Genomic DNA, 23,237 nt, shown 5'->3' on the forward strand with positions numbered 1-23,237 from the left:
AACCACTCAGATAACTAAAATTCAGCTCTTTGAAAAGGATATTGCTGTTGAGTTTGAAATCTTCCTTCTGGACCATCTCAAAGGGCTATTCTCTTGCTCAGAAAAGCAGCCTGTGATTCAGACGGTGTTCATGGGAGTACTGCTACAGCAGTTTAAAAGGCAGGGTTCTTATATCTGTCATGCTTCCACATACTGACAATGAGAGCTTTGCTCTTAGTGGTGAGCAGTCTGAAAACCTATTGTCATCAGAAATTTCCATTTTACATAGTGCTTCTTACTCTCTTGCTCCATCTGGGATGATTTGCAGGTCACCCAAGTTCATTGTATTTCTTTACGACTGAGCCAGTGGTAGCTTTCACAGTTGCTATTGGTGCAGGCTTTTGATATAGCCTCCTTCTTCCCCTTGGCACCCTATAGCAACACTCAGCTTGTCTGTAGTGACAGGCTATTCCTGTCCACTCATGTTCAGCTGCTTAGCTTTTTGCACATCTCAGTCTTGTTGTGAACCAAGGGCTGTCAGAACACCAGTTCTCTCCTGCTGTGAGTGTTTGAGAGCCTGTGGCTAGTGTGCTGACCCTGAGCTGGTTTGTGAAATGTTGCTGTTCTGCTAGCACCACCATGATCCCAGCCCAAGCCCAGCTCCTCTGGAGGCTTTAGCACTCACCTCCTCATACATGTGGGCTCCATACAAGGCCCACATGGCACAGGCCCTCTCCTCCAGACAGAAAAAACAGCTTATGCCCAGCATGTTAGTGGCTCACCTGGTAGAAGGTCAGATGCCAGCTGGCTTTGAGAATAGAAAAGGAAGATGAGAAGCCGCACTGTGTGCCACTGCAGAGGCCTGTACACCTTCACCTTATAGACAGGACCCTGGTAGACAACAGCTACATGCCCAGCTCACCTGCCATGCTTTCTTGTAGAAATCGATCACGCCGTACTCAAGCATCTAAAGATAATAGACTTGAGCCTCAGCCAGGAAGCTTTCGAAGCCCTGCTGCTACAGGACATCCTGCATATTGAGCAGCATGATGCCAAGGCCCGTGCACAAATGATACAAATTAATATTTTAGAGCTGGAGGACAAGCTGGAGGACACAGAGGTGAGCCATTGCCCAGCAGCCTAGGCACAGGGTTGCGGGCAGCAGCATCAGTCAGCCCTACTCTGGTGCCTGCATGCCCCCTCCCTAGCAGCTGCTCTACCATGTTATTTTCCCCCACTTAAGTGTGGTGACCTAGCCATCATCCTCTTCTTTCCTTTCCCTGATGCCACGCACAGCCCCAGGCTCAATGTTGCTGACTTCTCTTTTCTTTGCCCAGCCTGTGCTCTGCTATTGCAGGAGGAGCTGCTGCAGCTGGTGTCCCAGTCATCACGTCCACTGCTGGAGGAGGAGAATTTCCTGCCCATGATGGAAGTGCTAAACATGCAGCTCTCAGCCCTACGTACCAAGCACAACTATCTGCTCACCTTGCAGAAGCATCATATTGACCTGCAGTCCCAGTACCGGCAGGTGGCCCGCTTGGGTGCAGGGCTGCACTATGCACTACAGCAGCTCTGCCACCTGCATCCCCTCTATCGCTGTTCTGCCAAGACTTCCCTTAATGTTATCCATACAGCCTTGCTCTCGGTAAAGCACGTGGAAACAAACGGTCAGGAGCCACTGGATGTCCAGCTGGTGGCATTTAGCAGGGCTGTCACACAGCAGTTTCTAGCGTATGTTCAGTGCTGCCTGCAGGAGAGGCACAGGCTGCTTCTCAGCCTCCTGGGAGCCCTGGTCCCCCTCCGGCTGAGCGGCCAGGTCAGCAGCCTGGAGTGGATTGCGTTCTGTCAGGGGCTGCAGGAGCCCGTGGCAGAGCAGCTGCTGCAGCCAAGCAAGGTGGCCCGGCCCAGCTGGGTGAGCCAGGCAGCATGGCAGGAGTGCGGGCTGCTAGAGTGCCTGCCACCTTTTCAGGGCCTGCGCACATCCCTGAGGGCACAGGCTGCCCAGTGGCAGGAGTACTTCTGCTTGCCCTCCACTGTGGTGGGCCTAGCCCCATGGCCTGAGCACACACACCTGACCCTCTTCCAGCGCGCAATCCTGTGGCGTATATTCTGCCCAGAAAAGCTGTGCCGTGTGCTACAGGACCTCACTGCATGCCTCCTGGGTTGGTCCTGCATGGACAACAGCAGCAATGTGGCCAGGCTCTACCACTACAGTCAGAGCAGTGTGCCCCTGCTCCTCCTCACGCTGCCCTGCAACACTGCTGGTGCCACCACCCACCCGCTGCTCTGGATCCAGGAGCTGGCTGCACAGCAGCACTGCACGGTGAGCGCTTGGCAGGACCAAAATGATCAGGGCACTGGCTGAACGCCTTCAGGGGTGGCCAGCCCCTACACAGTTTTGGGAGGGTATCTTGGCCCTGTCCCTACACAGTCTGAGGTGGGAGAGATAGCAGCAGTCTTGTCCCTGCAGAGGTCTTTGTCTGCTCTTTGCAGGAGGAGGTCACTGTCATCTCCTTGGGCTGTCCGGGCTGCATGCACCAGATCAGTGCGGCCCTGCGCACCTGCACAAGGACAGGCCACTGGTTGGTGCTGAACAACTGCCACTTGCAGGAGCACTGGCCCCCCGAGCTCCTGGCTGAGCTTGGCCAGGTCCTAGCAAGCTCTGACGGTAAGGCCCCTCCGCCCTGGGCTGCACTCCCACTCCTGCAGGCTGGCTCTGCTCTAACACACCCCTGTGACTTACTCATGCCCTCCCCTCCTGCTCTGAGCAGTGCCAGTGCATCATTGACAGCATATGCCCCAGGCCTGCACGACCTCTGCAGCCCTATTCTGCACTACTTCCCCCATCCATTGCCCTCACATATACCCAGCCCCTTCCCCAGCATACACATAGCCCTAGTGTCAGGCCCTATGCCGTCCCCCAGCTGCAGCCAATGCAAAAGTTGTCCCCTTGCACCATCCCATCCCAGCTGCACTGTATACATACCCATCTTACCTCTAGCAGCGCAGCCATCTCTGTTCCCAGGCTTTCCCGACAGAAGCTGTTTCCCCACTCTGCTGCAGACCATGATTCACCTCTTTGCAGACAAGGACAATGTATCACAGCTATCAAGGACCAAAGAGGACTATGTAATCCATGCCAAATTCCGGCTCTGGCTCATTGCTGCAGCCTGCAACCCACGTGCTATACCAGGTATGTGGCTGGATGCCACTGCTGTATTGATGGAAATGCCTTTCTACAGCAGTCTGTGAAGTTGGCATGTCCAGGTGACTTAGTGTAACTCTGATGGGAGAGGTGTTGCTCATTCTCCTGGGTATGGTGGATAGGGACCTGCATGCCTGGATACCACACCCTAGTCCTTAACACTATGCTGCTGCAGGTGGAAATACTGCAGGCTCCTGGAGGTATAGTAACCCTGGAGGCCATGGTACTGTGACAGTTCTGCCACTGCACATCATCCCTGCCTGGGGCCCCAGGCACAGGGGGAGACGCAGTACTGGCAGCAACACCCCTACAGGCCTGCTGCGCCAGCGTGCGGTTGCCATCTTCTGCGAGACACCCCTGGACCTGAAGGCACTCCTGTTGCACACCTACACCAAGGTGCTGAACCAGCATGTAGGGTCAGGGTCATGGAGGCAGAGCCTGGCTCTTCTAGTGCTGCACACTGTGCTACTGCATCGCCAGCACTACAGCCGGAACCTGCAGGCTGCATGCTACCAATGGTGAGTCAGGGACACTGACAGCGATGCTGCTCCCCTGGTGTGACCTTGCGCTGGCTGCAGGCTGCCCTGATGTGGTCACATGACTGCTCTCTTCCCAGGACTGAGAATGAGCTCTTTGCTGGCTTACGTGCCCAGGAGCACCTCCTGCATCTGCTTTCCAACCCTGAAGAGGCCCTTAAAGTGCTGACAGGTAGAGCAGTGCCATACTGCTCCCAGAAGGAGCAGGACTCTGCACACTAGCAGCAAGGGAATTCCCTCACCCCTGCCAAGATCCACTAGCATAACCACTGCTGCACTCCCTGCTCCATCATCACCCAGCAGCACCCAGCATCAGCTGCACCTTCAGGAGCTCCTGCCAGGAGCCAGGAAGACTGGGCCTAGGATGTTACAAGCCAGCTGAGCAAGTCACAGTCCCTCCTTATTTCAGGATCAATTCTTTATGGAGGTCACATACTGGATGGAGGAGATGCAGCAGCTGTGCAGAGCCTAGCTCAGGAATGCCTGGACACTGCATCCCAACTGCCGCCAGGCTCTGGGATTCGGAACCTCCTTGCCTCTCTCCAGCACTGCTGCAGCACAGGTAAGAACATGCCCTTTACCCAGAGAAGCTCAGCAGCATGCATATTTGGGGAAAGAGAAGGGTAAGAAAATGTACACCTTCCTAGCAATAGTGCCCCTTTACAGCAGAGTGACAGTGTGGGACATCATCTGTAGGCTGGAGGGAAAACACAGGGCCATGAGCTGTGCCTGTCTGCCTCCAGGTTTGTCTGAGGATGAAGTGACTTCAGAGATCCAGAGGTGCATCCAGCAGCTCCCCAGCCTAGCAGCGACAGCCTCTTGCAGTGTGGTCCAGGGCTTGCAGAAAGAGCTGCTAGCAGTCCAGAGCTGTGCCATGCTCTCCAATCTTCTCCGTTCCCAGCAGGTCTGGCAGCCCCGTCAGCTCCCAGCCAGCCAGCAGCAGGAGGCCCTGAGGCAGTTTGCAGAACAGGGCCTAGCACTGATAGTAGGGCTGCAGCAGGACCTACAGATGCAAGGATGGGAGGTAGGAGGCCGAAGTAATTTCCCACAGGAACAATCTGAGCCTAAACCTGGACCTTTGCATCAGTTCCTGCTAGAAGAGTGTGGAAGTTTCCTGGCTTTACTGCACCAGGTGGAAAAAGACCTCAGCTGTGTGCAGGAGCACCTGAAGGGTGGGGTCTGCCAATCACCCCGGTGTACTGCTATCCTACGGGCGCTGCAACAAGGATGTCTGCCACAGCTGTGGCTGCGCTATGTTCCTGCAGGGCCACAGGTCCCAAGCAAGTGGCTGAAAACACTACAGAGTCGCTGCCAGCTGCTGTGCAGCTACCTGGACGCAATGGGAGGACAGCCCGTGCTGCTTTACCACCTCTCTGCGTTCCAGCACCCACGCCGGCTCCCATTGGCACTACTCCAGGAGACAGCCCTGGCAGAGAAGCAAGAGCTGGACCAGTACCAACTGGATCAGCAGGTAGTGCTACCCTCCCTATTGCAGACATATGTACTGCTTCAGGAGAGATCAGGTCATGTCTCATCTCCCTGCTGTTGACTTCCAGGTGCTGCCCAACCTGTTGCCTCCTGCTGCACCTCCAGAGACAGGCCTGCTCCTGACAGGCCTGGAGGTGCGCAATGCACTGTGGGACATACGCTTAGCTGTACTGCAAGACACTTACTCTGCCCAGCCCTGTCTGCTTCCCCCTGTCTGGATCAGGGCAGTGCAAAAGGAAAAACCTTTGGCTCATAGCACTGCTCCCTCCCAGACACAGTATCGCTGCCCTGTCTTCCTAGGACAGCTTCACGAGCCTGTACACCTGGCCAGCCACCAGGCTGTGCTACATGTGGTACTGCCCTGCAAGATCTCCCCAACCCTCTGTGCACAGCGCCGTGTGCACATTGTCAGCCGGTTGCCATGCCCAAAATAAAGGGGAAGCTGGAGTCCACAGGGTGTGAGACTCCAGGCAGGGGGCCCTCCACCAGGCAAGGGCACATACATTCTAGAAAAAAAGAGCTGGTCTCTCAGGTCAGCAACTAAGGGAAAGCCCATTTCCTCTCTGCTTCAAACAAAATAACCTGCAGCTACCAACAAACTCCGGGCAGGAAGGGCTCACAGAACAGTAGGGGTGGAGAAGCAGACCCGAGTTACAGAAATAAATTGATATATTAGTGTGTATAAAACATGCTGCTTCCTCTGTACAGTGCCCTAGCCGGGCGCAGGCTCCCCACAGGGAGTTCACACATATATAAATAAGGCCCAGACAGCTGCATACAGTATTTACAGCCCGCGGGGGGCTAGTGCTTGCTCCGGGGCCAGCCCCACCAAGACCAGCTGCTATGCCCAGCCCGCAGGATCATCCATCCCAGCCTGGACTGGCCAGGTTCATTTCAGGTCCACATCAAAGTCCAGCACCAGCAGCTTGGTCTCCTCTGTGCCATTGCGGCTGCCCACCGCACACACAAGCTTGGTGTTGGAGGCACGGATGCGCCACACTACACCCCCACTGCCCCCACTTTCTAATGCAACCAGGTTGCGCACAAACTCGCCCGTCTTGAGGTCCCAGAGCTTGACGGTACCATCATCTGAGCTGGTTACCACAAATTTAGAGCTGAACTGTAGGCAGGTCACGGCACTCTGGTGCTTGCTGGGCCCTGGAGGAAGAGGATATCTGTTAGTCATCCCATGCTTCCATCTCCAATCCAACACTCCCTGTGAAGGGAGTTGTTACATCCCCCTGCACTCACCCTGCAGCGTTTGCAGGCACTGGCCCGTCTTGATGTCCCAGATCTTGACTGTGGAGTCAGCGTTGCCAGATACCAGGATGTTGTCACGTAGCTCCATGCCACTAGTGAGTGACTGATGTCCCATTAGAGTGTGTAGGCAATTTCCACTCTCTACATCCCACACTCGAATTGATGTGTCCAGAGAGCCACTCACAATGTGTGTCCCATCAAACTGCACAGAGAGATGAAGGTCAGCATGGCCTGCCCAGAAAGGGGAGGAGCGTTCTTGGCAGAATCATATCAGGAATTTAGGGCAAAGTAGATTAGCCAGATGCACATAGCTTATTCAGAGTGAATATGCATTTGTTTCCCTTTCAGGAACGGGACATTGTTTGTGTATGCCTGCAGTACAGGTGCATGTAAGGGGCCCAGGAGAAAGGAAGACAGTGCCTCACTTGCAGAGTACAGATGTGGCCCATGTTTCCCTGCAGCACGTGCATGGGGTGGGATGGGGGGGTAGAGATAGCCTCTCACTTACAGGAACAGAAATGGCTTTTGTATCCCTGCAGCATGAGTGGGAAGGAAAGGGTAGCCAGGATCTTACCTGCAGGGAATAGACGCGGTTTGTGTGTCCCTGCAGCGTATGAGTGCAGCTCTCACTCTCAGGGTCCCACACTTTCACTGTGTAGTCATATGCACCGCTCACCACCTTGTGCCCATCATACTGCACACAGCGCACAGCAGCCACGTGGCCCATCAGCACATGCAGACATTGCCCAGTCTCGATGTCCCAGAGGCGCAGCGTGGCGTCCCGTGAGCCACTCACAACCCTATGGGCAAGGGTGCACTTGGGGCCTGATTGTGTCAACACCAGACTTCACCCAACTGAGACAAACCTGGAAACAGCAGCTTCCCTCTGGGTAGCCCCAGCTTATTCTCCCCATGGACACTTCTTCCCACATAGTATCTTTCAGCTACAGATCAGTCCAAGCCTTGAACATCTCTGCACCTTCACTTGCCCCATACCCAAACCACCCACCAGCCCAGGCCCCCCCTACCTGTTCCCATGCAAATGCATGCAGCGCACTGTGGATGTATGCCCATACAGTGTGTGCACACATTCGCCTGTGTCTGCATTCCACACTTTGAGCGTCCGGTCTGTAGAACCGCTGATGACAATGCTGTCCCTCATCTGGGAGGACCAGACACCCCCTGTGTGGCCAACCAGTGTCTGCACACACTACCAAGAAAAATGCAATGAGATGCTGGTTTGAGAATAGGTGAACAACACAACAAGAAGGAAAAGCAAAGTGTAGGACTTTATCTGGACAGGGGACTGGCAAGGCTCTTCAGGGCAGCAGTCCCTGTCCCTGCAAACTCAGAAACCCAAGACAGAGCCTTCTCATAATGACCTCTCACTATCCTAAAGCCAATGGAATTTCTTGCCCTTTCTGGATCTCCAGGATGGTGATCCACACTTGCGGACTTCCAGTGGAAACACATACATGGCCAACTCCTACTCATTTGTTACTGCACCAACCCTGGCCTCTAGCTTAAGACAGCTCTTCTCATCAGTCAAATCCTCTCCTCAGCTACACTCTGCCAGAGGCAAGACAAACCCACCTAAAAGGCCATGACCCCTGTCACACCACTACCTGTCCCTGCAGCAATGCAGAGGAGCAGCAGAGCTCTCAGTATGCCAGTGCAGCAGCCTTACAACATAACTCTGGACAACAGCTCACCTCTCCAGTGACAGCTGACCATACTTTGAGCGTATTGTCATCTGAGCCACTGACTATCCGGTTGCCACAGAACTGCAGGCAGGTAATGACATGGTCATCATGTCCCTTCAGCACCTGTGCAGGAGAACAACATAAGCAAGAAGGGAGCTGTTGGCTACTCAGAGCCCCTGATGTTGAAGAACCTCCAGGCGCCATCAGGGAAATTGTCACATTGAGACAAACCTGGACGTACAAGCTTCCCTCTGGGGTAGCCCTACCTTATCCTCCCCAGGGACACCTCAAAATAGACTCTGAGGAAAGCGTTGCACAAGCAGCTCTGGCAGGAGCCTCTGAGGAACATACTTTGAACCACTTAGAACTTCTTTCAAGAAGCTGGGAAAATGCCAACTCCATCCTGCTGGTTGCTGTAGCAAGTGCAGGAGCATGGGGCAGGAGTGGCTGCAGGGGTAGGAGGGAAGAAGAATAGATCACTCCTTGTAATGACTGGCACCTCCCTCCAGCTTCTCAGCTGGGCAGCAGGTATGGTAGGGCCAAAGGGGGCATTTGGAGGTTACTGCCAGAGGAGAACGAGCCACAAGGGAATTCCAAAACATGGGCTGGTCTTCGTGGCTATTAAGGCTGCACATGCTTTTAAGCTCAGAGCTGATGTTCTATCACAGATCAGAAACTAGCTGGCCAGGAGAAAGATCACATTTAGGACTACCAGCTCCATTTTCCTCATGGTGGAGGGCAAGCAATGCACACACAGCTCTGCATTAGCATCCACCTTCTCAACACACTTAGCAATGTGAAATGGGGGCAGAGAAGGTGTGAAATGGCAGAGCAACATCTGCAGGCAGACAGAGATCAGATGGGTTAGGCAGGACCCCAGGCAACACCAAGGCACGTTAGAGAGATCTGGCCAAGCCAAAAGATGGGCAGCATGGGGGCAAGTGGCAACTCAGTGTGAAAACAAGCCAAGAGCTGCCATTTGCAAGGAACATATTCAACTTCCCATCAGAAAGGGACAGGACAGGCATCCCTGTGGGCAGTGCCCTGCAAAGTTCTGCTCATGGTAGATGCAGAGACCAGGGTGTTTATGGTCTCAGGAAGGGGTCACTTGGTGCCAGCCTGTGCTGCTTGGTAGTGCAGTGACTGCACAGCCAGCGACTGCACAGCACAGGCCACCACAGCTTACCCAAGGTGCTGCAGAGACAGACTTGGAAAACGGCCTGGACAAAAATCTCTAGATGCAAAAAAGCAGCTAGAACTGAGACTGTAACCTGAGAGATTTTGAGTGAGAAAGGGTAGCTGGAGATCTGCTCTCAGTGTCTCATGGACAAGATCAAGGGGCAGGAAGGGACCCTGGTCAGAGAGAAGCAGAACTAACACCACATTCTAAATGCTGCTGTTATAGGTTGTACTAGGGCTGAGGTCTGGCTAACCCTCAGAAAGGCTGCACCTCTGCCTGGAGAAAAGGGTGGTTACAGCCCTGTAATGGATGCTCAGAGAGGTAGTGGATGAAAATAAATCTCCTGTCCTGAGGTTCAGGGTGACCCTTTCACTAGAGATCCTGGCAGAGCTAAAGTCCAGTGCCATCCTTCATGGCAATGCCCAAGATCAGCCATGTTGCCAGCTACAGCCCATGGGAAAGTTCCACATGAGCTGTGCTGTCGATACAATTACTGTGGAAAGGGACAGGAGCTGCATGCAGCTGGTAGGACCTCCAGCTTCAAGGAAGCTAAAGTTCAAATATTTCTGGGTGAGTGTCTCTGCCCTGTGACTAATCAAGACAAGACAGACACGGGAACCTTTTCCAAAGCACTTTTAAGCTTCTTAGTGCTGTTCCCATCCTAATGGTCATGGGTATTTCTCTGCTACTTCCTTCCTGGATCAGTTTCCTACATGTCAGATCTCTAGGGCTTGTGCTGCTCAGCAAGGGCTTCTGAAGGCACCCACCTTGGGGGCTTTGAGCTCCCCGCTGCGCCAATTCATGTCAATTTTGTGCTGCCGCATGAATGCAAATTTCCAGGGGCTGTACATAAAGCCAGGGCTCAGCAGGCGCCGCTTCCGCAGGTTCAAGGGCTCTTCTATACCTATGGGAGGAAGACATAGCAGGATGCAGACTCTGTCACAGTACAGGGGTGGTCCATGCCCTTAGCCTAGTGAGGGAGCTAAGATACTGCACAGCTGTGGGCGACCCTCCTGCAGATCCCAGCCACAACGTTCCACATACCATGTGGAGGAGGACCTTTACCTTCTTCACGGCATTTCTCTCTCCAAAGCAGGTTATCTTCAGCCAAGACTCTCCAATAGCGGCAGGTCTGGGCAGCACGGAGCAAATCCCGAGGCTCCAGGAATGAGAGGACATAGAGTGCCAGCTGCAGGAAGGGAAGACAAGTCACAAGGTTAACAGTGGGCCTCTAGAGCTGGTAATTATGAGCAGCACCATGGCTGCAGTACTATGTCCCTTGCCCGAACTCACCTCTTTGGGCAGCAGGGAAATGAAGTCTCTCTGGAACTGTGGCTCAATGACCTGCATCATGTACTTGATTTGGGAGGGCTCACAGCGATCAATGAGCTCATCCAGAGCAAGCAGCTTCTCTGGGCCACTCCACCGCTGAGGACAGGGGCACATCAGTCACAATGCCTGCACACACGGCAGACCCTCACAGCCTCCTCTGCCACTCTGTCTGGTGCCTACACCCCCCAAACCCCAGCAGAGACACCAACCAGCCCACCTGGGCTGCAGCAGAGTAGGACAGGCTTCCTAAACCTCTGGAGGAGGCCAGGGCTTTCCTCCCTAGACCCAAAGACGAAGAAGAGTTGCAGATACAAACAGATGGTGCTGGGAGCTCCACTGGTCACATGGGATGGAACACAGGCGCTGCGTGGTACAAAACAACACTACTCCAGAACAGAGGGCATTCTGCTCTGTGGGAATCAGAGGTGGACTAACACCTTTTCTGTGCCTCTTTAGCTAAGGCAAAAACTTGGTAAAATCCATTGTGGGACCCCATCTCCTGCCCATGGTCCCAGGCAGCCAGAGTGCCTAGGGGTTCACTTCCCTCGTGCCTGCCTTTCAAATGCAGAACTTCACAGTGTCCTCCACGATGAACCCTTCGGCAAGGTTCATATGCCTACCTGGAAGGTGCGAAGCCAGTCCTGCAGCTCGGGTGGGGGGGCCACAGAGGGGATGCGACGGCGCCGGGCCTGGCCTGGTTTAGCGTTGCGCAGGTCCCCGAAGGTGGTGGTAGGACTGGGCATGCAGGGACCCAGGGTCCTGGGCCACAGCCAAGGAGAGACCAGAGTAAAGGTGAGACTTACCAGTGCTACTCTGGGCCATGCCACGCCAACAGTTCTCAGAACTGAGGACCATATAAGCCACAAATCACAAGCTTCCTCCCAGCTAACTTCTTGGCCCATCACTCCCATGGGCCATGTAGCACAGCTACAAATACAGTCCCTTTACAGTCCCTTTACCCCAACTTGCATTACAGCAGGTTGCCTAGGTGACAGAGGAATGAGATTGGTAAAAGAAGTCCTCCCCACTTCCTAGAGCCAGATCAGTGTGTAGCTCACTATGCAGAGGTTTCATCTTACCTGCTGTACTCAGAGCCTTTGCATAGCTTCTTGCCAGGGGAGAGGGCCCTGCCATCCAGGCCGTTCTCTGACTTTCGCTTCATCTGCAAGGGGAAGAGTAAAGGTGGAGCACAGCCCTCTGCACACACAAAGCAAGGCAGAGCACAGCCCTCTGCATACATCCTGGGTCACCTGTTTTTTGCTAGAAGTGATAGAGTAGGAGACCAAGCCTAGGGACTCTTCCAAGCCCATGCTCACATTCTGGATCTGCAGAGGGAAGCTGAAGGCCACTTGAGCTCTACAACTGGCACAAGAGGTAACTTCCTGGGGGAAGTCACCCCAGGGACTTAGCCCTTCCGAAGGGAGTATCAGACCTGATAGGGAAAAGTCAGCAAGGCAGGTGTACAGGGACAAAAGCAGGGGCTGAGAATACCTATCAGTACACCAGCTTGGCCTTTCTCTAGGCATAACTCAACATGGAGCAGGCAGCTCTGCAGTCTGAGCAGGGAACCTGGCACACTGAGGTCTCCTGACAAAGAAGCCCTAAAGCCAGGCCCTGGAGCTGCTTAGTATCACACCATGCTACACTTCGCAGCCGTGCTGGGATGCATGGCAGACTGTGCCCTGACATGGCTGCAAAGAGAATGACAGCCCCCCAGCCCCATGCAAGAAGCACAAAGTTAACAAAAACCGTGACTACAGTGGGGTGGCTACTAGCCAGTGTTCACAGCCACGAGAAGGTATGATCATGGGTCTACCCCCAGTCCAGGCAGGAAGCCAGGATCTGTTCTCCTCCACTGACTGCTCCCTGGCACCAGCTGTAGTTATCATCTAGATCACCAGCTCATGATCAGGGCTGGGCAAGGCTTCTTACCACAACACCCACAAACTGCAGAAACCTCTCCATGGTGTCAGCCTGATCCTTTCAGCAGAGACTCCTGCTGCCCTGATCAGGCTCTGCACTACAGCTCACAGGCAAAGCAGGACTGTTCCTGTGCAGATGAGCATGATCAGGGACTGCCAGCAGCCATTTGGATGCATGAGGACAAGCACTTCCATCCTCCTGGCACTAAAAGCTACCCAAGTTAACAGTCACTGGGAAGTGCAATCCACACTATAGAACACCTGGCCCAGCCAGCACACAGCTACAGTGGCCAGCCCTGAGCTCCCCTGGCTGGCCCACAGTGCCCCACAAGCTCAGCCAACTCCCACGGTGCCTGGGGGGTCTCCACTGACAATGCCACCCCAACACACACAGAACACAGTTGGGTCTGAAAACTCTGCAACAGCCCATGGCTTGCACTGGTACCTCTACCACAGCAAAAAGCAAGTGCCAATAAGCTCCAAGGCCACCTGGTACAATGGGACCAAAGGCATCATGACAGTGCCAGCTCCTGCTGGGAAAACCATGAACCACATAGGGAGTCCCACTCTTCAGGGCAAAGCCCTTGCCCAGGACAGCAATCTCACAGAGGTTACCTTGGGCCGTACATGGCGGAGGAGTCCACCCTCTTCTGTCCGCTGCAGGTAGTCTATCCAGCGCTCGCCAATGGTGTAATAGAAGTAGACATCGCTGCTATCCTCCCCTTCTTCACTGTAGCAGCTCCCCTCCTCCTCCTCCTCCTCCTCCTCCTCCTCCTCTTCCCCGCGGGCTCTGGAGCTGACTGACTCCTGTGCCCCTTGCTCAAGGGAGCCATCAGCCTCTGGTCCTGACCCTGGGCTCCCTTTTCCAGAGCGCTCTGGCTCCCAGGGGGCTGATACATCCTCCTCATCCTCCTCCTCTTCAGCCAGCACCTACAATACAGGGAAATGCAGGGTCAAATCTATCTGCTGCAGCTCTGCCCCTCCAGCTCTGCGAACACCCTGGTGTCCCAAGCTAGGGGACACACTGGTGAGCCAAGGAGGTTGCCTCCAGACAGACCAACAGTCTGAGGAGCACAAGGGCTCCCCTCTGCAGTCCTAAAGAGGGAGTGATGAGCTAAGCAAAGCCAAAGATCGAAAGAGAGGAGCAGACCACTGAGCCAAGGTGGTCTCCACGGCATGCAGCAGCTATAGCCAAGAAAGCTCTGGAGACAGGACAGTTCTCAGCCCTAGGGAGGCACCCCTGCCACATGAGCTAGCATCCAGCAACTCTGTAGCTGAGCAGGAAATGCTACAGGAGTGTCAGAGCCACTGAACAGCATCAAATACCCTAGCTCCAGCACTGCCCATCAGTCTACATCTGGTTGTGCTCTACCTCTTCATCTCTATATTGAACCATTTCCCTACCTGGAGCTGGAAACAACTCTTCCCTAGGTTTAGCAAAGCAGGGAACAGAGCTGCTGTACATGGCCATCAGTGTCAGCTTCAATCCCTGGGAGAGATCCTAGCACCAGTAAGGAGGTCTAGCTTATGCTGCATTGCAGCCTTCATCATAGTATGAAGGTCCTAGCCCTCCAGCCAATCTGACCAGGACTAAAGTTTACCAGAGAGGGAACAAGTACCATGACCCCATCTAATGCCATCTGTACCCTTACTCCCCAAAGAAAGTAGCACTCTGAATAACAATGCAAAAAAATAGAAGCATTCTGTAACTACTTAGAAGAAACAAAACAATGCCCTTGTATCACATAAGGGTGAAGAATTATTTTCAAATATACCAGCAAAATACTTTCAATCAGTAGGTCAGGATAATTTGCATCAAAAAGCCCTAGAAAACAGTACGAATAGACTACTGGCCCACATCCCTTAGTTTTTACTAAATGTTGGAACACCTAAGAAATGGCAAAGACTGGGAGAATGTGAAAGTTGTGACCAACCTGAGGAAGGCAAGAGCAAACCAAGTTTTTACATAGCCTAACATCTGCTTAATAGAAAAGCAGGTACAGGATTCCACTGGTAAAATAGCAGTAACATTCTTTGGCTTTATGAAAATAGGTCTTTTCAAATAAATTTGTTTTTATTCCTTCAAGTGTTACATTTGGTTAACAAAAGTAATTACATAGATGTGATGAACTCAAACACAGCCTCAAAAGGATTGTTGCTGATTCAACATATTTCTTCAATGGGCCAGTTAAGAGATCTCAAAATGTACTTGTTACTGGGGAATTGCAGATTTTCTAGTGAGGGGCCTAGTTCAGACCCATGAAAAAAAAAGACAACATTTGCTTTATTCATAATCTAGAAGGGAATAATTTTTTTTTAATTAAATTTTGAGGTTGACATTCACGTAGGTAACAAGGACAGGACAGTCACATAGTGTGGTCTGCATCACTGAGTAAACTGGGCTCACTCAAATGAAATGCATTTAAATATAGCCAGAGGCAATGTTTTCCATCTAAGAACAAGGAAAGCAGGTCCAGCAAGGCATCAAGAACTGTGTATCCTGTAAAGCAATAACTGCAAAGGGTTAAGAGGCTGCATTCAGCACAGGCTTCAGGTTGAAAAGAAAGGCAAGAAATAAATCAATACTATTCCCTGTGCTACGCTACACAATGGAGTCCTGCAATATCCAACTCACATTTTGTCCAGTTCTTGGCTCTCCGCTACAAGAGAGACATGGAACTACTGGAGAGAGTCCAGCATAGGGCTACAAAGATGATTAGGGGACTGAAGCATCTCCCCTATGAGAAAAGGCAGCAAAAGCTGGGCCTGTTTAGCCTGGAGAAGAGAAGACTGCTGAGAGGGGATCTTATCAATGTCTACAAATATCTGAAGGGAGCATGTCAAGAGGATGAGGCCAGACTGTTTTCAGTGGTGTCAAGTGACAGAACAAGAAGCAACAGGCAAAAACTGAAACACAGGAAGTTTCATATGAATACAAGGAAAAACTTCTTTACTGTGAGGGTGACAGACCACTTGAACAGGCTGCCAAAGAGGTTGTGGAGTCTCCTTTTCCAGAGATATTCAAAACCTAGGTCCTGGCTGGTCACCATCTGTGAGACCATTGTACTGAGGCAATACTGGGGTATCCTGAACAGGCACTGATATTTCTCAGGCAGCAAAACACCTTTCTCTCTCAGCGACCACCTTCCTCTGCCTACAGAGCATGCTCAAGAGCTGAGCAGGGCAGAGCTTCCCCCAGTTGCATGAATTTCCTCAGCCCCACGGACAACAGCAGCAGGAAGATGTACTTCCTGAAGGAGTCCCCAGAGCCAAGCTGGATACGTGCCAGTCTGAGTAGGCAGCGTGCTGGCCACTGCTCTTCTCAGGCAAGCAGACAACAGGGTAGAGAACTTGGCAAGAGAAATGGACTCTCCAGCCTCCTCAGCTGTCATTTTAGGGGAAGAATTTCTCTCCACGCCCAGTTCTGGAACCTTAGTGAAGCTTAAACACTAAAAACTGTCTGCAAGACAGTGCAGTGGTACCAGGCAACAGGACAAGAGGCAATGGGCACAAACTGAAACACAGAAGTTCTGCCTGAATATAAGAAAGAACTTCTTTCCTGTGAGAGTGACAGAGCACTGGAACAGGTTACCCAGAGTTTGCAGAGTCTCCTTCTCTGGAGATATTCAAAACCCACCTGGATGCAATCCTGTCTAACATGCTCTAGGTGACCCTGCTTGAGCAGGGGGGGTTGGACTAGATGATCTCCAGAGGTCCCTTCCAACCTCAACCATCTGTGATTCTGTGAAGAGACCTATAGACAGGCAGTAACTCTGGGGTGGAGAGACTTCTGGAAGCCACCACTATCCTCTAGGGCCAGGTCACTGTTTCTATTAGGGATTCAGAGGCAGACACATCAGACCTTTAGGCAGATGCAAAGCAGTCAGAGCTCCTGGCAATGCTCTACATTCAAGGGCCACTGCACCCTACAGCAGGACACCACATGCATTGAGGCCACAGAACCAGCTGGACCCTTAGTATTTCAGCTTCTGCTGGTCAGCATGCTCCACCTAAGCAAATTGCCACCTTAAAGGGAAATCATAGACAGATCACTTGACTTTTTAAATGGGCACAGCTTTCCTTGGCCTCCTCGCTCCAGAGGCCAAAGCAGAGATGTCTCATCTCCCAACACAAGGGATGTCTCCCTAATTCCTACACTGCTGTGGAGAAGTCTATCTCCATATCAGGTAGGCAGGGGGCTCTACCTTTCTTTTCCTACCTGGGGCACAGGAACTTTGGAACTGTCCCCCTGCAGATCAAGGCTCACCCTAGCAGCTTCCTCACTGCTTGGCCTTCTTCTGCAAGTCATCCGCTGACTGTTCAGCTCCAAGATGCGGGTGGTAATGCCTTTGACATGAAGAAGATCGTCGAGGGAGTTGAAGCCCTTCAATTCCTGTCGGAGGAGAAGCAAGATTTAATACAGAACTGGATGACCCAGGGACCAGCCTCAAGGCAGAACCAAGACTGCTCATACCCTCTTCAGATAGAGTCTGTTCCCTGACAGGTGATCTGAAACCTACCAGCCTAAGTTACATTTACACCCACAGGCTCCCTTTAATATTGGTGGTGTGTGTGTGTGCGTTGGGGGTGTCACAGCAGGGCTCAACTCCTCACTACTGTTCCCATCAGAGTTAAGGAATACCCTTTACCCAAAGGTTTCCCCTGTAATCCTCCAGAAGTGTTTCTACAAATCTTCCCTACCCTGAGCAACAACTGCAATGCCTAGCCACATATGCCTGTAAAGAAAGGGCAACAACACCAGAGCCATTGCTACCAAAAGGAGAAGTGGCCTCAAAGGAAAAGCTAAAATCTCAGAAAGAGCTGTGGCTTCCAGCTAACTAATCCCAGGACTGGGAGCCATCAGTGGTCCGCACAGCTCATTTTCCTTGTCTGCAGTTCCAAGGAAAGAAACAAGTCCCAACCTCCTGCTATGCACATACACACAAACACACATACACACAAACACACATACACACAAACACACATACACACAAGTGCAAGGCACTTATTCTCCTGCGAAACATCAGGTCAGGCATTAATGCTCAGCCCCACAGACACCCAGAACCACAACTTACAGCAGATCCTACCTATGCCATATATTGACTCCAAGCAGCTTCTGTCATGAATCTGTCTACATATAAGGGCTCAGAAGCAGTAGGGACAGTTGGACTGTTACAAAAGGAACAGGATCCCAGGGGAAAGCATCCTCCTTTCCCACCTAACACAGATATTAGGGCCAAGTCCAGGTTCCTATCACCCTTTTAAATTTCTTCATTTTAAGTCAGTTCTGTTACTTTTTCCCATTAAGTGCTTTTTGCCCAAGTCAGTGCTCTAATACTGAATTTTATTTTTACAAGTCCATTTTCATCTGTTTTAAAACAATACTATCCTTTAGTTTAAATGGCTCTTACTCTTCCGCCTCCATGTTGTTTACATTCCAGCTGTATTTATAGCCGGTGACCCTGCCCCTCTCAGCCTCCTCTGTTCCAAACCAAAAAAAGTCAAACTCTTCTTGTCTTCCATTCCCCTGATCTCTCCTGTCTCTCTTCTCTGTCGACTCCTACTTGAACAAGGAGGCTGTACTTCAGCTAATTTCAGCTAAAGTCTTATGGCATTAAGAGCATAAAGATGACATTAATCTCCCCATCTCTGCTAAAAGTTCCACAACAGATACAGCCTGAGATCATATTTACCTTTTTCATAGCTGTGTCACGCTGGCAACTCACAGTCATCCTGCAAGTGACTAGTACGCTCAGGCTTTTCTCCTGCTCTGTCATTTTCAAATGACAGAGTTAAATGGTCAATCACAGAGGAGCAGCAGGATTTCCAATCTATTGTGACTGCACCAGATGGGCTCCTACCCTTTCCTGCTCCTGCTAATTCCATGCAGGAACTCATTTTTTTATGCCATTAACAAGCAATATCATCTGCCACCAGGCTCTAAAACTCTTCCCCAAACCCCAGATCTTTAAGTCTCCCAAGGAACCTACAGACTGGGGGTGGCCTGCATGAAGGGAAGCATTTCTGCAGGAGAACTCTGACCTAGCCTGCTCTGGGAGGCTCCTGTCCGGGAAGGTACCTGCCCTTATTCCTTTCGTGACAGCTTGCAGACCTCGACAGGAGCTGTTTACGCGGGGCGTGAACAAAAGGCTCCTTCAGCCGCTTCCGAGCGGCAGCCGGCACATGCCCGTGCGCACGAGCCACCCCACGCCCCTCGCCGGAGGCAAGGCTCCAAAAGCTAACAGGCTGCCTCGGGTCCAGGGAGCCCTTGCCGGCCACGGCTGAGGAAAGCGACAGGAGCTGCACTACCCCTCCCCGCCTCTCCGCCCGCAGCCGCGGCATTCGCGCAGCCTCCGCCAAACGCCGCGCCGATCTCGCCTGCCCGGCACACCCCTTCCCAGGACGCCGGGCCCGGTGGCTGCGGCGGGCGAGGGCGTCCGGCGCCCTGGCCCCCCACCCGGCAGGGCGGAGCCCAGGGCGAAGCGGCGGCAGGACACCGAGGCACGGGCCGCCCCGCGCCGGTACCAGCGCCGCTTCCCCCGGCACGGCGCGCCCCCGCCCCGGGACTCCGCCAGCCCCGCGCCACCCCCGGGCCCGCGCGGCCCAGCAGCCCCCCGCGGCGGCGCCGCCCCTCGCACAGCTCCCCGCGGCCCCGCCGCCGCCGCAGCCCCCACCTGCGGCCCTCGGCCGCCCCCGCCCGCACCTCTCTCTTGCGCACGATGCCGCGGGCGCGGCGGCGGCCGATGCCGCTGAGCGCGCCCTCGAGCTCGGCCACGCCGGCACGGTTAATGTCCAGCTTCCCCCCGCCGGGGCCCGGGCCGCCCGGCCCCGACATCCCCCGGCAGGAAACGCCGCCGCCGCCGCGCAGGCCCCGCGCGTACTGCGCAGGCGCCGCCGCTCCCCGCCCCGCGCCTGCGCCCCGCCGGGGCGCACCGCGGGGAGCCCCACCGCCCCGCGCGCATGCGCGTCCCCGCGGCCCGCGCGTGCGCACCCGACCGGCTCTGCCCAAAGGGGCCGCAAGGCGGGTGACAACGTGATGCTTTATTGGGAACTGCGCTTGCGCAACGCCTGCGCGCGGCGCCCGCTCAGCGCCGCTTGTAAAGGCAGGCCTGGAGGCGGAGGCCGGGAACAGGGCGGCGCCGAGGCGGGCCCGTCTTGGAGAACTCCAGCAGGAAAAAGAACGGGCTCGACACGTCCTGAAAGAAACCCCGTCTTTAGCAGGGCGCCGCCGCCCGTCCCATGCCTCGCCACGCCACCCCCACACCCCGGCCGCGTGTCCTTTGCCGGCCCCCACGCCCCCTGCCCAGCCCCGTGTCCCCTGCCGACTACTGTCCCCATGCCATCCCCACACCCCTGCCCCATGTCCCCTGCCGGCCCCTGTCCCCACATCCTGCCCAGCCCCCGTCCCCTGCCAACCACTGTCCCCACACTCCTGCCCAGCCCCATGTCCTCTGCTGACTACAGTCCCCACACCATCCCCACCCCCCTGCCCCATGTCCCCTGCCAGCCCCTGTCCCCACCCCCCTGCCCAGCCCCATCTCTCCTGCTGGCCTCTGACCTTACACCATCCACACAGCTGCCCAAGCCTGTGCCCCACAGGCCCCTGGTTCCTCACACCATCTCCACACCCCTCCCCCAGCAGCACATCTCCTGCATGTTCCATGCAGTCTTGGTCCTTGGCAGCACCCCACACCTCTGCCCTAGCAGTGCATCCCCTGTGCCCCATACTATCCCCAGACCCCACCAGCATCCTCGCAGCTTATCATGCAGCAAAGAGGAGTGAGGGGTAGGTATATGCCCTACCAGCTCTCTCTGGTCCCACCCTCACCCACTGCACCTCTGCTGTTGCCACCCCCAGGGCCCTCTCCCCATACTCCCAGCACCAGGACAGTTGCGAGGGCATGATGTTCTGCTTTGCCCGTGCACAGAAGCAACTGCAGGACACATGTTGCCAGATACAGGTGGGCTTGTTTTCTAAGGCTCCCCAATGCAGCCAGTTCTCCAAGGCCTGGCTGGACTCTCTTGGGGTCCTGGGCAGATGCACACAGGGCCTGCTTTGAGGACACACCTTGGAGACAGACTTGAAGCCCAGATGAGTCATAGCATTCACAAACGCTCGGAGGTCTTCAAAGCGGCTGGCAACCTCAGCCATCATCAGGGTGCCCCTATGGAAACATGGCACCTGGAAGTAGTGACAGCACAAGCACAGCCTGGCCTGTCTCCACCCAGGTGCACCTACCCAGGGCCTCTTTTCCCCACTGCCTGCAGCCAAGACCAAAACCCTGCCTCCAGGACTCTTCATAGCAGCTCCTTCTCTATCTCGTTTACTCTTGTATCCAGCCCTGGGTTCCAGCATATCACTGCCTACCCCTGTTTCAGCACACGATTCGCCTCTTCTAGGATCTCCTGCAGGTTGGTACCCATCAGCGCTAGGCAGAATACTGCAATATCCACTGATTCAGCTGCCAAGGGCACCTGTGAAACACCAGAGATTTCCCCCCCGCCCCCCCCCCCCCGGCCAACAAGGAGGTTAGTCCCAGGCCTGGGTCACCTCTTCCATGCAATTCTGGAGCCTCCTTTCCCCAGGTTCCTGGAGTCAACCAGTATCTTCTGCAGAGAGCCCACAAACAGAGGTGCCCCAGTTTTCAGAACAGACATATGTTCCCTTTTCTTGTGCATAGAATTGTCTTCCACTCCAGAGGTTTTCGTAGCCTCCCCTTCTCTCCCCTACAATTTGCCACCCCAACGTGTGCCCCCTGCAACCTGCCAGGCAGCTACAAGCATACAGCCCACCTCCACAAGCTGCCATGAATGAGTGGATGAATGCTTTGCTTAAGCACCGCAGTCCCCAGGAAACACAGATAACTCCCTGTACAACTGCTGTCCTTCACATGCAAACCAATATGTCACTCCTTTACTGCACCTCTCTGGGTCCCAGCACGTGCTTGCTTTGCACAGTGTGTACCTCGTCTCCCCAAAGTAACCTCTGCCATATCACACGCACAATTGAGGCCCCCCTACCTTGGCCATGTCACACACGGTGACAAGTGGGCTGAGAGCTACCAGGTCAAAAGAGTGAACCTTGTTTCTGATGCTGTTCGCAATCTTGCAGTCACCACACCCAAAATCCGCCACTATCAATGAGACTGGCCTGGGGAGAAGTGGGGAGCAAACTGAGAATGCTGCCTTCCACTTGCCCCACAGCCTCAGTTTGTCCCCAGAGCATGGAGACTCTGCCTTGGATTAGAGTCTCCAGAGCCCCCTAGTTCGGCCCCACACTCACCGCTGTCGCAGATAGTGAACTATGCGATGCACAGGATTCTCAGGCCATCGCCCCACTTGTTGAGCAAAGCCACGATGGTAGATTTGGAAAGCTTCAGGGTCATTCTGGAAGAGCTGTGCTGCTTCCTGGCTGCTGGAAGTGTAGAGCTGCTGGTTGATGTAGCGGAATCGAGCAGAGAGGAGTCGTTCCTCCATCCGTGCACGCAGGGCCTTGGACCGCTCCGAAGGCAGTGTTTTCACAGAGGACAACTCCAAAGTGCCTGGCTCTATGCTTGTCTCCACATCCAGACACTTCTCCCGACCAGGTCCAGGCCCCACTTTGAACTTATTTTTCTGACGCCTTTTATTCTTTTGTTTGTTCCTCCACTGCTTCCTGCTCAGTCTCTGTGCTGGCCCCTCAGCTGACAGCCCTGTCTCTGGCTTCACATGCTCTGGGCTCAGCATGGGTTTGTCCCCAGGTAACTCAGCAGGCATGTCTGAAAGGCAGAGAGAAAAGTCAGTGTTGTGGCAAGCAGCTCCCCAGTCTTGCTCAGGTTATACCCTCGGTTGTTAGCCTAATGCCCAATCCCACTGGAAAGCCCCCTCCTCAGGGTGCAGGGTGCTTCTGTCAGCAGCTGGCTCAGGACACGGGGTGGTACCTTCGCTGGGGCGCTGCCCAGCCTGCTCCGGCTCCGGCTCCGGCTGCTGCTCCGGCCGCACCCAGGGCTCGTCGGGGTCGCTCGGGGGCCCCGCAGCCCCGGCCCGGCACTTCGAGGCCCGTCTCCGCGCAGCCCGTTGGGGCTCGGCCGCCGCCTGCAGGCGCTGCAGGGTGGTCAAGAGCCGCCGCCGCCGCCGCCGCGCCGCTCCCGGAGGAGCCTGCGGAGGGCAGCGGGAGGTGAGCGCGCCGCGGCCCGGCGGCCGCCTCGTCGGGCGGGACCGCGCGCGGAGCTCTTACCGGACGGCGCGGGGCCGCGGGGCCGCGAGGCCGCGGGACAGCCCGGCCCAGGGCGGCGTCGCCCGCCCCGTCATTCCACTCCTCCTCCGCGAACATGGCGCGACCGGGACCGGCACCGCGGATCCCGCCAGGCCCCGGTTCCGGCCCCCCGGCTCCGAGCGGATCCCCGGTCCCGCTACGGCCCCGCCGCCGCGCCCACGTGCGCCCCGCTGTGCCGTCAGCGCAGGAACCAGCGAGAGTGGGGGGAGGCGAGAGCGGCCCCGGCGGCGCGCGCGCGCCCTCGCCCCCTGTGCTCGGGAGGCCGAACAGCCGGCGCGCCCGGCGATGCTCTGTGCGGGGGCCCGGGGCCGCGGGGCCGGGGGCCGAGGGAGGGTGCAGCGGCCCGGGGCCCGGCCCCGCGCGGCCGCAGCGCGGGG

The 23,237-nt window shown here is 54.9% G+C and overlaps 2 protein-coding genes across 3 annotated transcripts; both read right to left on the reverse strand.

Annotated features, from left to right (window-relative positions):
• Nucleotides 1-5,859: 5,859 nt before the first annotated feature.
• LOC134135755 (F-box/WD repeat-containing protein 7-like) lies at nucleotides 5,860-19,471 on the reverse strand. 2 transcript variants are annotated; one of them, XM_062567578.1, is made up of 13 exons: nucleotides 19,309-19,471; nucleotides 16,873-16,998; nucleotides 13,221-13,535; nucleotides 11,763-11,845; nucleotides 11,304-11,442; nucleotides 10,645-10,779; nucleotides 10,417-10,540; nucleotides 10,119-10,255; nucleotides 8,181-8,294; nucleotides 7,497-7,678; nucleotides 7,043-7,268; nucleotides 6,460-6,670; nucleotides 5,860-6,366 (listed from the first exon to the last, which is right to left on the reverse strand). In XM_062567578.1, the coding sequence occupies exons 1-13, from the start codon at nucleotides 19,438-19,440 to the stop codon at nucleotides 6,098-6,100; spliced, it is 2,193 nt and encodes a 730-aa protein (XP_062423562.1). In that variant the 5' UTR covers nucleotides 19,441-19,471; the 3' UTR covers nucleotides 5,860-6,097. The 2 variants fall into 2 exon arrangements, with proteins under 2 accessions (XP_062423562.1, XP_062423561.1); XM_062567577.1 differs by having other exon boundaries at nucleotides 16,825-16,998.
• Nucleotides 19,472-19,626: 155 nt separating this feature from the next.
• On the reverse strand, nucleotides 19,627-23,193 carry RRP8 (ribosomal RNA processing 8). Its single transcript, XM_062567581.1, has 7 exons — nucleotides 22,822-23,193; nucleotides 22,526-22,742; nucleotides 21,889-22,363; nucleotides 21,627-21,756; nucleotides 20,974-21,080; nucleotides 20,674-20,770; nucleotides 19,627-19,801 (listed from the first exon to the last, which is right to left on the reverse strand). Exons 1-7 carry the CDS (start codon nucleotides 22,915-22,917, stop codon nucleotides 19,691-19,693), a joined length of 1,233 nt encoding a protein of 410 aa, XP_062423565.1. The 5' UTR covers nucleotides 22,918-23,193; the 3' UTR covers nucleotides 19,627-19,690.
• Nucleotides 23,194-23,237: the final 44 nt, after the last annotated feature.

This window comes from Rhea pennata, chromosome 1 (genome assembly GCF_028389875.1).
Source record: "Rhea pennata isolate bPtePen1 chromosome 1, bPtePen1.pri, whole genome shotgun sequence".
Taxonomy (NCBI): Eukaryota; Metazoa; Chordata; class Aves; order Rheiformes; family Rheidae; genus Rhea; species Rhea pennata.

What these genes read in the sequence shown, in the direction of transcription:
- LOC134135755 (XM_062567577.1), bottom strand. Translation starts at nt 19,440, where the DNA reads ATGTCGGGGCCGGGCGGCCCGGGCCCCGGCGGGGGGAAGCTGGACATT. An exon ending in GCATCGTGCGCAAGAGAGAG is followed by an intron (nt 16,999 to 19,308) that starts GTGCGGGCGGGG and finishes CTCCTCCGACAG; the next exon opens with GAATTGAAGGGCTTCAACTC. An exon ending in GGTCAGCTGTCACTGGAGAG is followed by an intron (nt 7,679 to 8,180) that starts GTGAGCTGTTGT and finishes TTTTCTTGGTAG; the next exon opens with TGTGTGCAGACACTGGTTGG.
- RRP8 (XM_062567581.1), bottom strand. Translation starts at nt 22,917, where the DNA reads ATGTTCGCGGAGGAGGAGTGGAATGACGGGGCGGGCGACGCCGCCCTG. An exon ending in TGGGCAGCGCCCCAGCGAAG is followed by an intron (nt 22,364 to 22,525) that starts GTACCACCCCGT and finishes TCTGCCTTTCAG; the next exon opens with ACATGCCTGCTGAGTTACCT. An exon ending in GCTTCAAGTCTGTCTCCAAG is followed by an intron (nt 19,802 to 20,673) that starts GTGTGTCCTCAA and finishes GGTTTCTTTCAG; the next exon opens with GACGTGTCGAGCCCGTTCTT.